This window comes from Bombina bombina, chromosome 5 (genome assembly GCF_027579735.1).
Source record: "Bombina bombina isolate aBomBom1 chromosome 5, aBomBom1.pri, whole genome shotgun sequence".
Classification (NCBI taxonomy): Eukaryota; Metazoa; Chordata; class Amphibia; order Anura; family Bombinatoridae; genus Bombina; species Bombina bombina.
The window spans coordinates 807,290,899-807,306,529 of NC_069503.1; the positions used below are offsets into that span (position 1 = coordinate 807,290,899).

General features: G+C 37.6%; 1 protein-coding gene across 1 annotated transcript in view; it reads right to left on the reverse strand.

The window, feature by feature from the left end:
• GNAL (G protein subunit alpha L) overlaps positions 1-15,412 on the reverse strand; it is a 927,952-nt gene extending 912,540 nt beyond the window's left edge. Inside the window, exon 1 of the mRNA XM_053714908.1 lies at positions 14,705-15,412. Coding sequence (XP_053570883.1) covers positions 14,705-15,215 — 511 coding nt within the window. The 5' untranslated portion in view covers positions 15,216-15,412. The remainder of the gene's footprint in view (positions 1-14,704) is intronic.
• Positions 15,413-15,631: the final 219 nt, after the last annotated feature.

Here is a 15,631-nt window from a genome sequence, read left to right on the forward strand (position 1 = left end):
CCTGATAAATTTATTTCTTTTACGATATGACGAGTCCACAGCCCAACCTGTCATTTTCTAAGACAGGTCTTTATTTTTTTGTTTAAACTTCAGTCCCCTCTGCACCTTGGCTTTTCCTTTCTCTTCCTAACTTTGGTCGAATGACTGGAGTGGAAGGGAAGGGAGGAGCTATATATACACAGCTCTGCTGTGGTGCTCTTTGCCTCCTCCTGCTGACCAGGAGGCGATATCCCATAAGTAAGGATGAAATCCGTGGACTTGTCATATCGTAAAAGAAATTAATTTATCAGGCAAGCATAAATTTCCTTTTTCCATTGTTCTCTCCAAGTATTGTTGATTGGTTTATGGACAGATATAAGATGAAGAAGCAGGTATATGTACACAATGTAATAAAATCTGATTATACCTACAAGCTCAACCCATTTTATTAGGTTGTGGCTTCAAAACACAAAATCTGCTAATTCATATACACAAATAAGCCTTAAAAAAAGCAAATCTCATACATTTTATACTCTGCATCTGCTAAAAAAAGTAATTGGAAACACATTAAGGGAAAAATACTTTTATAGTATACTGTCCCTTTAACCTAGCACAATCCTTTTTTTCCATTTTATTGTAACTGAACTGAAAGGGGCAGGAAAGACAAGTTTACTTTATCACTAATTACTTTATATAATGCCGACGCTTCAGGAATATACAGTGGCAACACATGGGAGGGTTATCACAAAAATGTACTTTACAAACACATTATTGGCTCTAGGGAAAAGCAATAGAGCAGTTTGAATGATATCTACCATTTGTATCTGCTTCTAGCACCTGGCAGAAGCATACAATAAGCCCAAAGAACCTGGAGTGTAAAGAGCATTTACTGCACGCATATTCAACCTTTTCAATGGGCATATCATTTTTATTTTCACTTCTGTAGTTGGTAAGCAAAATGAGAAATGATATAACAAAAATATACATCTATATCAACTTTCAATAGTGATACAAGCACTCTTAAAGGGACATTGTAGCACACAGATTGCATGCTCTAACTTGTTAGCATGCAATTTTAGCACTGTAAGTCTGTGTGTTCAACCCCAATAAAAGGTGTGGTGTTAAACACATAGTTAAAGTTCGGCTCATGGAGCCTCACAGAACTGCTGGTCCCAAGTAGATCAGGCCGATGAGCAAATTAGTAATGGCAGTGGCACGGCTATGTCATGGGAATGCTGCTGCTGACTGGCTCAGAAGTCTTAACTGACCTGGAGCAATTATCTGCAGTTCCTGAAAGAAACTAACTGTGTTTAACCGCTGTGTTGGGGTTAAACACATATTTGCAGCCTCAGTAGTGCTAAAATGACAGGCTATAACAAATTAGAGCATGTAATTTTGCACTAGATTTTCCTTTAACATACTGTATTCCTAATTATTAATTCAAATATATCTTACAGTCAATATATAAACTGTCCAATATAACTTGAGTATATTTTTGAAAGAACAGCCCTGCAGTGTGTAATTAGCTATTGCTACAGGCTAAAAACACAAAGAAAGCTTATTTATCCAGGGTATTCATAAAAGAGGTATAAGGATGAACTGGCCAATCAGCAGCTACAGCAGATGATTAGCTGATCCACACATTTTAGCAGCGGCTAAATAAATAGGACATTGGTGGTTAATTTGAAATAAATAGTTCTAATGATATAAACCAGCATTTTGTACTACTATTTCCCTTTAAAAGGAGCATGGAATCAAAATTAAACCTTTTTGATTCGGATAGAACATGTCATTTTTAGATATTTTGTATTTTACTCCTGCCATCAAATTTGCTTTGTTCACTTGGTATCCTTTGTAGAAGAGTCAACTCCAGAGCAGATATGCACTACTGGGGCCTAGATGAACACACCTGATGAGCCAATGACAAGACAGATGTGTAGACACCAATCACCAGCAAGCTCCATGTACTGCATTGCTGCGCCTCAGCCGTCTTATGTGTTCTTTCCAACAAAAGAATAATTTGCTTTACAGAAGTAAATTGAAAAGTCACTTGAAATTGAATGCTCTATCCTAATGATGAAAGTTTCATGCCCCTTTAACACAGATCAGACAAACCTCCAGTCTCTCACCTATAAATAAAAAAGGCTGGATTTAAATAGAGCACAAGAATGAGCCAGATGGAGATAAGATCAGTTGTAAGTTACATTAGACAATTAGAGCAGTACAGTGTGATAGTGAAATGTCTCATGATAACATCACACATCCGCGTGCTGCCCATAAACAAATTGTGATGGCTGCTATCCCGGCATAAAACATTCATAGTCTTTATATCAGTGTCTAATGTGTAGTGAGGATTGTCCATTTAAATAAAGTGATGGTAAATTCTAGCTTTTCAAAAACGCTAGGATTTACCATCACTAAAAATAAAGCCGACCTTAAATCATCAGTTTAAAAAAACAAAAAAAACAAAAACCAACACAACAACAACTGATGAATAGGTACCTTTAGTTTGCCACAACATCTTAGCCAATAGCCGTGCTTGCCCTTTGGCATTATGCCATAGGCTAGCATGGCTATTGGCTAAGAGGTGGAAACGTCACCTCATTGAGCTGTGCTGTGGGCAGCCAAAGGCGATTGCGCTGAAGACGCAGCAAAATAAAAAAAAATAAAAATAAAAAAAAGGAACCTATTCATCATTTGTTTTGAACTGAAGAAGGAAGGTTGCATTTATTTTTAGTGATGGTAAATCTTAGCATTTACCATCACTTTAAAGCTGCTAAGAAACAAAGTGTTCCCTGTTTAGAAAACAAAAGGTGTATTTATTCTATCAAATATTTGAGTTTCCTCAACATGCTTTTGAAGGCGTGTATATGCTTGATATTAAAAAGGACACAAAGATCCAAATTAAGGTTTTTATGATTTAGCTTACAGTTTTTCAAACCACGGGTCAGGTCCCTTTACAGAGTCACAAAACCATGTTTACTGGGTCGTACATGGTGTGTGATAGGAGAGAGCGCGCGTGTGCGTTTGTGTGTGTGATAGGAGAGAGAGAGAGCGAGCGTGAGAGTGTGTGAGTGTGATAGGAGAGAGAGAGAGCGAGCGCGAGAGTGTGTGTGTGTGTGATAGGAGAGAGAGAGAGAGAGAGCGAGCGCGAGAGTGTGTGTGTGTGTGATAGGAGAGAGAGAGAGAGCAAGCGCGAGAGTGTGTGTGTGTGTGATAGGAGGAGAGAGAGCGAGCGCGAGAGTGTGTGTGTGTGTGATAGGAGAGAGAGAGAGAGAGAGAGAGAGAGCGAGCGCGAGAGTGTGTGTGTGTGTGATAGGAGAGAGAGAGAGAGCGAGCGCGAGAGTGTGTGTGTGTGTGTGATAGGAGAGAGAGAGAGAGCGAGCGCGAGAGTGTGTGTGTGTGTGTGTGATAGGAGAGAGAGAGAGAGCGAGCGCGAGAGTGTGTGTGTGTGTGATAGGAGAGAGAGAGAGAGAGCGAGCGCGAGAGTGTGTGTGTGTGTGTGTGATAGGAGAGAGAGAGCGAGCGCGAGAGTGTGTGTGTGTGATAGGAGAGAGAGCGAGCGCGAGAGTGTGTGTGTGTGATAGGAGAGAAAGAGAGAGAGAAAGAAAGAGAGAAAGCCAGAGCAAGAAAGAGAGAGAAAGCGAGAGCGTATGTGTGTTATAGGAGTGTGTGTGTGTGTGTGTGTGTGTGTGTGTGTGTGTGTGTGTGTGTGTGTGTGTGTGTGAGAGAGAGAGAGAGAGAGTGTGAGTGAGTTTGACTAAAATCAGGAATATAGAATGCACACATTTTAATCACTTTGCAGCTATCTTATTGTACATTACTTCAGAAATCTTCAGACCAAGCATACAAATAGAATCCCAAAAGGTATTTGGTATCGTGGCACTGGGTCTTGTTTCAAAATTGAATTGAATGCTCTATCATCAAATTTACTTTATTCTCATTGTGTCTTTTGGCAAAACTCAGCTCATTGCCATACAAGCATACCTGGGTAGGGTCAGGAGCATGTACGTGTACCATATGTATAAAATTGTTACAAGACAAGAACACACTCCGGAGTCTAACTAAGAATGCTATAAAAGAAAGGAGCTTAGAAAATAGTAAGAGATTTAAGCAAATTTGATAACACAAGAAAATTAGAAAGGTTTTTTAAAAACAAAACTGCAAGATGTATATGCACCATAAAGATTGATTTTTTTACTTGCATGCCCCTTTAATGGGACAGTGAACAAATGAAACAAAAACATACACCTATTATATCCTTCAACAAGAGATCATGACCCCTTGTTGCTCATAATTTGTAACAACATTCAACAAGGATTACAAGAAAATTAACCAGTTTATTCGGAAACCCTGAAATACTTAGTCACCATAATAACAAAGAACCGTTGTAATACTTATTTTTTTGTATAAAACTTCAGATTCAGAACGCCTTTTTCTGCCTAAAAGTGATAATAATCTTTCTCGTTACTACTAGCATCTTTAATAAACAACCTTTATTTTATTTTTTTATGTTTTTGTGAATCGCCTATCAAAACGTTTGCCGTACAACAACACTAAAATATATGGGCTAGTGGTAGAGCCGCTCAAGCGCTTTGATTCCTCATGGATTTTTTTCTATGTCACAGAAGACTAAAAGGAAATGCTAGGGGTGGCAGAGGAAGCAGGCGAAAAAAAATGTCAAGAAGGAAAAAATAGAAAACAAAAAAAGTAACAGTTTAGTAATGAGGTTAGGTAGAATTTAAACTGTGTTTTAAAGACTTGAAATTTACCAGCACTTTAACGATATTATCTTGCATATAAATTCATTGGCTCCGTCTCTAATTAAAAAAGGTATGAGACCAACTATTAACCTCACTCAATTTAATAGGCTTTTACTCTAGTGCAGTGTTTCTCAACTCCAGTCCTCAGGACCCTTAACAGGCTACAGTTTCATGATATCTTAAAGGGACACAACCCAATTTTTTTCTTTTGTGATTCAGACAGAGCATGCAATTTTAAGCAACTTTCTAATTTACTCCTATTATAAAAAAGTTTCTTCATTCTCTTGGTATCTTTATTTAAAATGCAAGAATGCAAGTTTAGATGCCGGCCCATTTTTGGTGAACAACCTGGGTTGTTCTTGCTGATTGGTGTAAAAATTCACCCACCAATAAACAAGCACTGTCCAGCATTCTGAACCAAAAATTGGCTGGCTCCTTAAATTAGATGCCTTCTTCTTCAAATAAAGATAGCAAGAGAACGAAGAAAATAAAATAGGAGTAAATTAGAAAGTTGCTTAAAATTGCATGCTCTGAATCGCGAAAGAAAAAAGGTGGGTTCAGTGCCGCTTTAAATAGAGCACAGGTGAAATAATCATCTGAATGGTGAGAGCAGGTTAGTAACCATGGTTACTGATCAGCTGATTATTTCACCTGTGCTCTAGTTAAGCTATAATGAATATCTGGCCTGTTAATGGTCCAGAGGACTGGAGTTGAGAAACACTGCTCTAGTGCACTGGTTTTCAACTCTGTCCTCAAGCCTCCCTAACAGGCCAGATTTTGAAGATATCTGAACTAGAGAACAGTTGAAACAATCAGCTAATTAGTAAAACACTTATTTTACCTGCTCTCGCCCAAGGTAATCCAGAAAACCTGGCCTGTTAGGGCTTGATGATGGGTTTGAAAACCCCTGCTTTAGTGGCAAATGTAAACCATGTATTAACACTAAATTTGTGCAAATTTGTAAATTTAAATCAGTCACAAGCAAGAATTAGTAAATTACATTAAAGGACCTACAGCTAATGAATTATTTATTTTCAAACTTGTAGCTGTAAAATGTTATACTTGGGACAAACTTCAAGATACTTGAAAACTAGGATCTTGGAACACATAAATAAGATAGAAAAGTTTGACAAGATTATGGTGTGCCAACACGCTGAATCCAGTTGCGTGCATTTTCTGTCAATATAAATAATTAAATGGCTAGGTATTGAGAAAGTGAAGGTACCATGGAGGGTGGGGGACAAATTAGGATCTTGTTTGTTAAAGAGAGAAATGTAGTGGAATTTTCATCTAGAAACTTATGGTGAATGGGATTGAAATAAAGATTATAGAGTAGCAGCTTTCATTTAGATTTATTTAAATAGTTTGGTAACTACTAGGCATGTGCATTTGGAAGATTCAGCAGAAAATTGGGAATATGGTACCACCAGCGTCATTCAGAGACGGATTTCTTCTTGTAAAAATGCAACACACTAAGATCTGGTTGCACTTTCACAAGAGGAAATCTGGCTCTGAAATGAGCCAAATGACGCTGGAGGCCGCCATATTCCCAATTAGTTTTCTACTGAATGCAAATGCATAGTAAGCTTACAAGTAGCACGCTAAATATTTTTTTCTCTTGTGTGCTAACACCACTAAAAGTAATCTAATCAGAATGATCCCAGCCAAGGAGTCTTAGAATGATAAGCAAATAATTTTTTTAATGAATAAATAAAGAAAAAGAAAGACTAATGAGATGAGAGCTTACTCACATCTACACCTACCCCATCCTTTAAACTTTTAATGTAGGCGGGTTAGTGAGCATATTACAAGATTACAGTAAAAAAAAACCAAACACTAGGGCGAGGGTTAAACCCGATGCACACTAACTTCAGGATTTTGAATATCGCAACCACATTAACTTCGAACGTTAGACTTCAATGGAGCGCACTTTTTAAAAAAAACAAACAAAAAAAAACCCACTAACACTTGCTGGCTTGCTAACCCAACACTGCGCTAAACCTTAAGGTAGTTAATATATTAGGAATATTATTTTTTTTTATTTTTTTTACATTTAACAGAAAAAAAAATGTGAATCAGATTACATGTCTGCAAAAGGAGGTACCCTGTGCCCACAGTCTGTGAGATGGTCTGACCCCCTATTACTGTATATAGTGACACAGTTTAACCCACCAGTACTGTATATAGTGAGTTAGTGACACAGTCTGTAATCTGTTCGTGAGATGGCTGGCCTGACCCTACCCGCCCAGTACTTTATAAAGTGACCAAAGTAGTCAGTGACATGTTCCAGCCCCCCCCCCCCGTACTGTATAGTGACACTGTTTACACCCCTCCCATGCTGTAGTAACAAGGTCTGTATGTAACTTGCTGGCTCCACAAACACACATAAACATCAATGGGTAAAACAGTAACACTAACCCCTGTAGTCAGAGACACTAGTGAAGCATCACATCACACTCATATGATATCAGTGCAGGCAGTGGCCCTAACCCTCAGGGGTCCAGTCGCAGTTGCGCACTCTGTAGTTCCGCTCCTGAATTAAAGCTACACCCATGAAATGCCCCTGTTCATCCCACTAGCAGAGGCATGGAAACTTATTTTACAATAAGGAAAATAATACGCTTTGAATGTTGTATTATAAACATGAATTTCAACATGTTTTTGCATGTGCAATTTTGTTATATTATGATTTCTACTGTGCACCTTAAATAAATTTCTTTCCTGCACAAATTTAATTTTTTTTCATAAAATACGCATAGTTCTTTTTTTTTCAGAACTTGTTTCAAAATTCAATTTTACAGCATAATTTTATTCCAGTGTTTCATTTATTAATTTTATACAATTTTTCAAAATACGATTTCTGTGAACCCTAGTGTTATGTATGCATCGCCTTCACATACTTAAATGGACAGTCCACTCCAGAATTTTTATATGAACTAGCGCTGTCTAACTGTGAAAAGGAAATTGGCTTCATGTTACAGGAGACATTTCTTATAGAATCTCACAAGCCCAGAGAGCTTTATAGAATAGGGCCCTTTATTTAAATGTTAGCACATTTGTCACAGCAAAAGGTTAAAAGAATGAAAGAAGCTAACCATTATAAATTAAAAAACCAGATGTGTTTGTTTATTAATATTTTTTTTCCCATTTAGATGTCTTACATTAATGAACATTGAACAGGTTGATACAAAGAAAACCCTCACTCCTTCACAAAAGGTATCTGCAGGTTACCCTTGGAATGCACACAGCATGAATCACAAGAAAGAACTATATGATGTACGATAAGGATTATATGTGAATATTTACATAAAAGGGATACTAAACCCAAATGTTTTCTTTCAGGATTCTGATAGAGCATGCGATTTTAAGCAACTTTCTAATTTACTCCTATTATCATTTTTTCTTCGTTCTCTCTGTATCTTTATTTGATAAAGTAGGAATCAAAGCTAAGGAGCCAGCCCGTTTTTGATTCAGCACCCTGGATAGCGCTTGCTGATTGGTGGCTATATTTTTGTCCCTTTAATGCACCTTTTCTTTTTAATGATAGAAATACTCACCAGTGTAAATCACTTCTGAACACCTTTTGAGGTTTATTAAAGAAGTGAGTAGGAGGAGTTATGAATGCTATAAAAATATATTTGTATTATTGTGATTTAAGCTCTTTTGATTGCTTTTACATGCTGTCCCATGGTTAGCTGAAATAAATGATCTATATTCACTTTTTTCCTGCGAGTACTTTCCATTTAGTACTAGCATTGTGTTTAGCTGTACTACACAATTTTGTACTTCTTATCTTCGAGGTTCACTGGACACCGGACGTACCTGTTGGAGTCACTGCTGGAGATCCTTGAGGAATGGAGTTGAGCCAGCTCTATTCCCTGAGAGAGGCAGCACTGTCATTTCTACATTAGCTGCAGACATGGGCGCCATGTACTAAATGGCGGGCGGACAGCTTCTTAACTCGTGAAGCTGTCTGCCCACCTTCGCTACACATGGGCAGCGGATCTATTGATCCACTTGCCCGTATGTATCATTACACACTCATCGGAGTGTGTAATGCCCGCCCCTTCAATCGCGCGACTGAAGGGGCTGTCAATCACCGAGAGCGAGCGTGCCTAAGAGGTGGCGTAGGGTGTAGGAAGCAGCGGTCTAATGACCGCTGCTTCTTACATTGCGGGAAGCAGGCTCGCATATGCGAACCTGCCCCGCAAAGGCTCCGGAGCAGCTTTCGCTGCTTCGTACATGGAGCCCTATGGGTGGAGGAGTATAAGGTGGAGGAGTGACCAGGGAAGACTGTGTCCTCAATTAAAGAGAAGTTAAATTAATAAACAGAGCACTCTTTTCTATAATTATTCAGGGAACTCCCAAGAGTGAAAACCTCCATATGCATTATCCACATAAGTAAAAAAAGACAATGAAGATGTCCTGAATACAACTTTGGAAGCCACTGCATATTGGGGAACAGTGGAGCCCAATATTGTAGCTAAGTCACGTCTCTTCACAACTGACTTTGGAGGCCAATAAAACACCCAGTCAGCACAGCTACCACCTCCACCATCAAAAGCCTAAGAGGAATCACCAAAATCACGTTCAGCTTCCATACTAACTCAAAAAAGTGCAGCTTGAGTCGCTTAACTACCTCCTACTCCTTCCCTTGCAACAATGTTCATGATGGTCACTAGGCAGAAATAGTATACTTTTACATTCCAATATTTTCCCAAAATATTGTCACTGGCAATAAGTCAGACAGAAGTTTGAGCTAGTGACTGTAAGGAATCTTTAAGACTTCAGCAAATAATTTAAAGGCAATACTATATGACTGCCACCATAATACAGCACTCTTTGGCTGCTTTACCAGGATTCCCCAGGGGAATAGGTGAAGACCACAGGCAAGCTAGTACTGCTGAAGGTCCAATGTTTTGGTACTTTAAAGCTGAAAATAAAGACACCAGAGCAGCTCCCACTATTCTACAAATATAGATGTGGTAAGGTTTGTAAGGTATATAGTGGCTCTATCTACTGATATACAGCAGATTTATCCGTTTGTCCTCTCAGCATCAAAGTAAGTCTGCCATCTTGGCTGCAACTTAGAAGCACCCCCATTTGTATTGGTTCTTAATCATAGTATTGTATAATCTACGGTCTAATGAAATCTCTCACTAATTTATACCAAATCTGACATTTTCACAAGGGCAACCCATACACGATTATTACCAGCATTCTTAAAGGGGTATGATAGTTACAATTAAACTTTCATTATACAGATACCATTTGCAATTTTAAGAGATGTTTCAATTTAGTTCTCTTATGGAATTGATGGGTGTTCTATTGATATTCTTTGTCAAAAAGGAGACCTGGGTAGGTCTTTTACCTTGTAATTGGTAGGTTAGCACATATGTCTCGTCATTGGCTCAACCAATGTGGTCATCTAGCTCCCAGTAGCACATTGTTGCTCTGGAGCTGAATATAAACTATGTATTTAATTCCTTTGCACTTTTATGTTACTTCAAACAATAGTCTTGAAAACATGGAAAATGTTATTCACCCAGGTTTACATACGTTTCTGTATAAAACTGCCATCAAAATAATGTAGATTCTAATCACACAAACTGCTTTCTCCATGCAATCTTGTACCATATAAACAAGAAAGCAACATGCTGATTACCCCATTACTTTTAGGCAGGCATAAAGTGCAGAACTACTATATTTGTAGTCTGATTCTCAGATCACACTAGTAACATTCTCATGCCAAAAAAACAGCATAAAACTAATAATTCATAAAGTCACTTCCACTTAAACAGTAAGAAAACACAAAATAAACCAAATTTGTTTTTTTTTGTTTGTTATTTTATTATACGAGTAAGAACAAATACACAGTACACACACACACCAATCTGAAGTCTAACATCACAAAATAGAGGCACAGACCTCAAATCTATTAAAGTCATGAATTTATAGGAGCTTTACATTATATCATTTTAAAAGGATGTTGTTTGTAACTTATGAATTTTACACTTGATAAAAAATAAAGAAAAAGGAGTAAAAAAAGTGGTTTGATATTAATTATTTCTTAAAGGGACAGCATTGCACTGATGGCAGCTTGCTGAACACATCTAGTTAGCCACAAGAGACAAGTGTATGCAGGCACCAATCAGCAACTAGCACTCACTAGTGTAGGATACGTGCATATTTTTTTTTCAACAAGGGATACAAATACATGAAGCACATCTGAAAATAGAAGTTAATTTAAAAGTGTCTTAAAATTACAGTCTCTATCTGAATCATGCAAGCTTAATTTTGACTTTCCCATCTGTTTAAAAGCAATTTGTTTTTCAAATAATACTTCCCATATCTATGCAAATTAGAGCATCATAGGAAATATTGTCCTGGGTGTTTACAAAAGGCTAGATAGATAGATCGCAATATATTTGCCCCTATTTCATTAGTGAAGATTATACAATTCTCCATATTTATTATATAATTGCAAAACCAATGTAAATCTAGCCTTCATTATATTCATATTTACTGAACTGTACTTAAACAGTCTGTGCTTTTTAAAGATGTAACATTTACTACAATTTAAAAAGCTATTCAAACAAACTACATTTTTTAAATTTACAAATATATAAAAGAAAGGAAAATATAAGATACAAGTGTATAAAACACAAAAAATACCATTCTAGAATTAGACATGTAGACTGTATCCATTTAAAATTATATTTATTCATTTATCGTGTGGTTATTATATTGACTGTAAATTATGCATAAATAGCATAGGTTTTCTCTTAAATATTTCATTGTTATCAATTTGAAGTATAAGAAATAATAATCATCAGAAGCCTTTATCCTTTGGAGTAAGCTGTACAATATACAAATATGCAGTCATGAGGAATTTCTTTAGCTACAAAAAATGTAAAAAAACTTATTCCAATATACTCATCAACTCCATTACTAAAGCATGTAAAAGAAGATTGAGGATTTTTGACAGCTATGTACAACTAATAGAAAAATACCTAAATTCATTAAATGGACAGTAAACACCTTGATATGTTATATAAAATCTTTAGTTATGTATAAAGAAATAACTTTGCAATTTATTGTTTATTTTGCCCGGTTTTCAGGTAATTAAGCTCTGAACATTGATTAATTTCTAATTCTCACAATTTAAAGTGATGGTAAAATATATATATATATATATATATATATCTTTGCCGCCCAGCAAAAGTGCCATATGGGGAGAGAGCTGATTAACAACCATTCAAACCTTTAGCTCGCAGAAAAATTAACTTTTGAAGTGGGCAATGGAGCATGGGGTATTAGAATTTTATATCTATATTAAAGTGAAAGTAAGTTTTCATGAATCAATGCCTGGTTTTTTTAAATACTATTAAAAATAGGGGCACTTTAATTCATGGAAGTTTACATTACAGCGTATTTTAGAAATACTTACCTTTTTCTTCAGCAAAGCCAGATCGCCGATCCCCTGACCACAGTTCCTCTGTCTTTATGTCACAAATGACAAAACCGGCTTCCTCCAATCATGGTTTCCCTCCCAGAACTTCCGTCTCTTGAGGCTAAGCCGTGATTGGAGGAAGACTGTTTCGTCATTACTGGGTGAGTACCGCAGGAAGAAGCGGGCGGGGGGGATCGCAGATCCGGCTTTGGTGAAGAAAAAGGTATTTGTAAAATACGGTTCAGTGTAAACTTTCATGAATGAAAGTGCCCCTGTTTTAATAGTATTTTTTAAAACCGGGCACTGAGTCATGAAAATTTACATTCACTTTAAAAAGTAAGTTACAGCGCATCTCCATTACATCTAAAGAAGCAAACTCCATCTAAAATATCACTAACCAGATTTTAAAAAGGGGAGAGTTTACCATCATTTTAAATAGCACCGTGCTGACTTATCAAGACTAACCCTGCAATATAGCTGCCCCTAATAGGGTTTATCAAAAAACAACTTCAAAACAATTCTCTTTTTACAAGGGGTTTTCAAACATGTCCTAAAGGCTTCCCTAACAGGCCATGGGTGAGAGCAGGTAAATAACCATGTTTACTGATCATCTGATTAGTTACCCTGTGCTCCAGTTCAGAGATCCTGAAAATCTGGCCTATTAGGGAGGCCTGAGAACAGGTTTGAAAACCCCTGCTTTATACTAACTTTATGACAGTCCTCTCCGATTGGCTCATCCAAATAAGGCAAATGGTGGGTGGAATTTGCCTACTGAAATATAAAAGCAGTAAAAATGATGTATGTTTACTGGCTTTAAAATGTTAAGAATTGGCTGATATGTTATTCTAAAGCAACACAACAGAAATGTCTTGTAATTGCAAGTTTTTTACTGTCCCTTTAAGAGAGTTTTTAAAATCATCACAGAAATAATATAGCTAAAACACAAGCAGCAGATTATAATTGATGGATAGATTTAAAAAAAAAAAAAAAAAAAAAAAAAAAAAAAAAAAGGGAAGGGGGAGGAGAACAATTTAAAGACACTGTACTTTTAGTTCTCCAAAATCAAAATAAATAAGTGCTTAAATAGAAAACATAACTTGTTTGGTAGTCTGTTGATAACAAGCAACAATATAATGCTTTAAGGGATGCTAAACCCTTTCTTTAATGATTTAGATAGAGTATGCAATTTTCATTTCCTGCCTTTTAAATAAAGATAGCAAGAGAATGATGAAAATGGATAATAGTATTAAATTAAAAAGTTGCTTAAAATTGCAGGCTCTATCTGAATCATGAAAGAAAAAGAACATTGGGTTTGATGTCCCTTTAAGTTATCAACATTACTCTGAAAACCTCACTTCCAAATGTGTATTTCTATAGTTTCTACATTGTATTTTATTCCAAATGAATGCAAAGGACTAGTTTTGCCTGAGGGACCCAAATCATAGCCTTGAATAAAAAGCCTTACAAAACTAGCAAATTATTTATTAAAACTTTATAGCTGTAAATATATATCAGCATAGAAATGTGACTGTGCCCTAATGATCAGCAGGTCATACAGATCTGAGGTGCAGGGCATAGCTATGCGATGTCACAGCTCAGGCCTTTAGAACACATTCACTAGCTTTTCATGTAAGAGAGATATTATATGCATGAATGATGAAAGCCAAATGAGAGGCACATTGACACATCTCTGGGGATCGTATTACTACAGATTTATCAATTACAAATGCACCTGTTTCCCTAGAGTGTGACAAATAGAAAGCCAAGGTAAGAACACAGATCAAATAGAAACTTAGCAGTGACCCATACTCTTAATATTTATCATTATTTATTCATTCATGGGAAACAAATCTGGGCATGGTTGGTTTGATTATTATGTTGTTGATTTTATAAATCGCAATATATTGTCATTTTGGTAATTATTTATTGGTAGTTTCTGGAAGAACCAGGAAGCAGATAGTTAAAGCACCACCGCCTTTACATCTTTATATAGTCCAACCTTAGTGTGATGTTACCCATGATCCACCCCCTAGCTGCTGTTTGGGTGGGGTACCACCATTAACATTAGGAGTTGGATTGCAAGCTATATTAGATGAAGGGTCGTCCAAGGAAATAAATATAAAACACATTAGCAAACATTGATTGCACTTGATCTAGGACAAGGAATATATACAGCAGGTACCATGGGTTTGACTTTCTGCTCACACTGAGAAGCAATACTTATTACCATAGCCACACGTTCCCACTAGGGGTTAAATCTGGGCTGGTGTTAAAGCCAGCCATTGCTAAAATAAATAGAACATTAAATAGCTTCCCAATCACAGTTTGCACTTCAGGCCCATCTTGTGGTGGGGGGTAATTTGACATACAGGATACAGGCCAATGCACATACATATTATAACACAGTATATACACATATGTTCAGTGTAGTAGTGACCCTTTATATGCAACACACCCAGAGACACACACCACCATCTCTAGGTATCTATTTATAGTGCAGGTGCCTTACCTAGCAGAAGCAGTCTGTGTGTCTGCTTGTATTCCCTTTTCTGCTCCCTTAGCTCCCTGTCTATGATTTTGCTGACTTTTTTGGCTTCCTTTTCTGCTTCTTTCTCCTCTAAACGAAGCTTGTCAAATCCCTTCTGCAGTATAAGCTGTTGGTGCTGCTGTGGCTGCTGCACTTTGCTAGTCTTGAGCTGCTGTTTGCTCTCCCCAGTGCCACCACCATTCTGCAACAACAGCATCAGCCCATCAGGACCATCCCCTCTACCACCTTTGCACTGGTCCCCTCTGCGTGGTTGCCCATCCCGAAGCTGGGCATTCAGCTGCTGTGCCATATCTCCAGATTGCTGCCCTACATTTGCCCCCGGCCGGTGCAAGTCCCCATGCCTCAGGTCACCGGCTCGAAGGGGCACTGACAGCTCTGGGGGTTGCTCTGTCTCTGAGTTGGTCGCGGCATTAGATATGGATCCATTAGGATCCCCAAAGAGCCGTGGCCGCAGGCTGTAACACAGCCCCATGGCGCTGATAGTGCTCCTTCTTGTGCTGTGCAAGCTACACGTGCAATGCGCTGCAAATCGATGCCAATCCCTCCTGTGATCTGTTACTAGATCGATAGACAGATATCCCGACACTATTGGTTGATGGCAATCTGTCTGCAAGAGGAGACAAATCCAATAGGGGTGTCATATCAGATTCCGTATCCCCACCAGGTCCTGTATCCCTCTCTCTCTCATGAGCCAGCAGTAAGATCTAAACCACACCCCTCACTGTCACAAACTGCCCTTTGTTCATTTAAGGTGGTTTAATATAGTTATGATTCGGATCGTGAACAAACTGAAGCAAATTAGTTCCAAAATGCACCAAAACTATACAGCACATTTAACATGTAATGTCAGAAGCTCAATATTTCTCCCAAGTGCCCTAATTCCTGCGA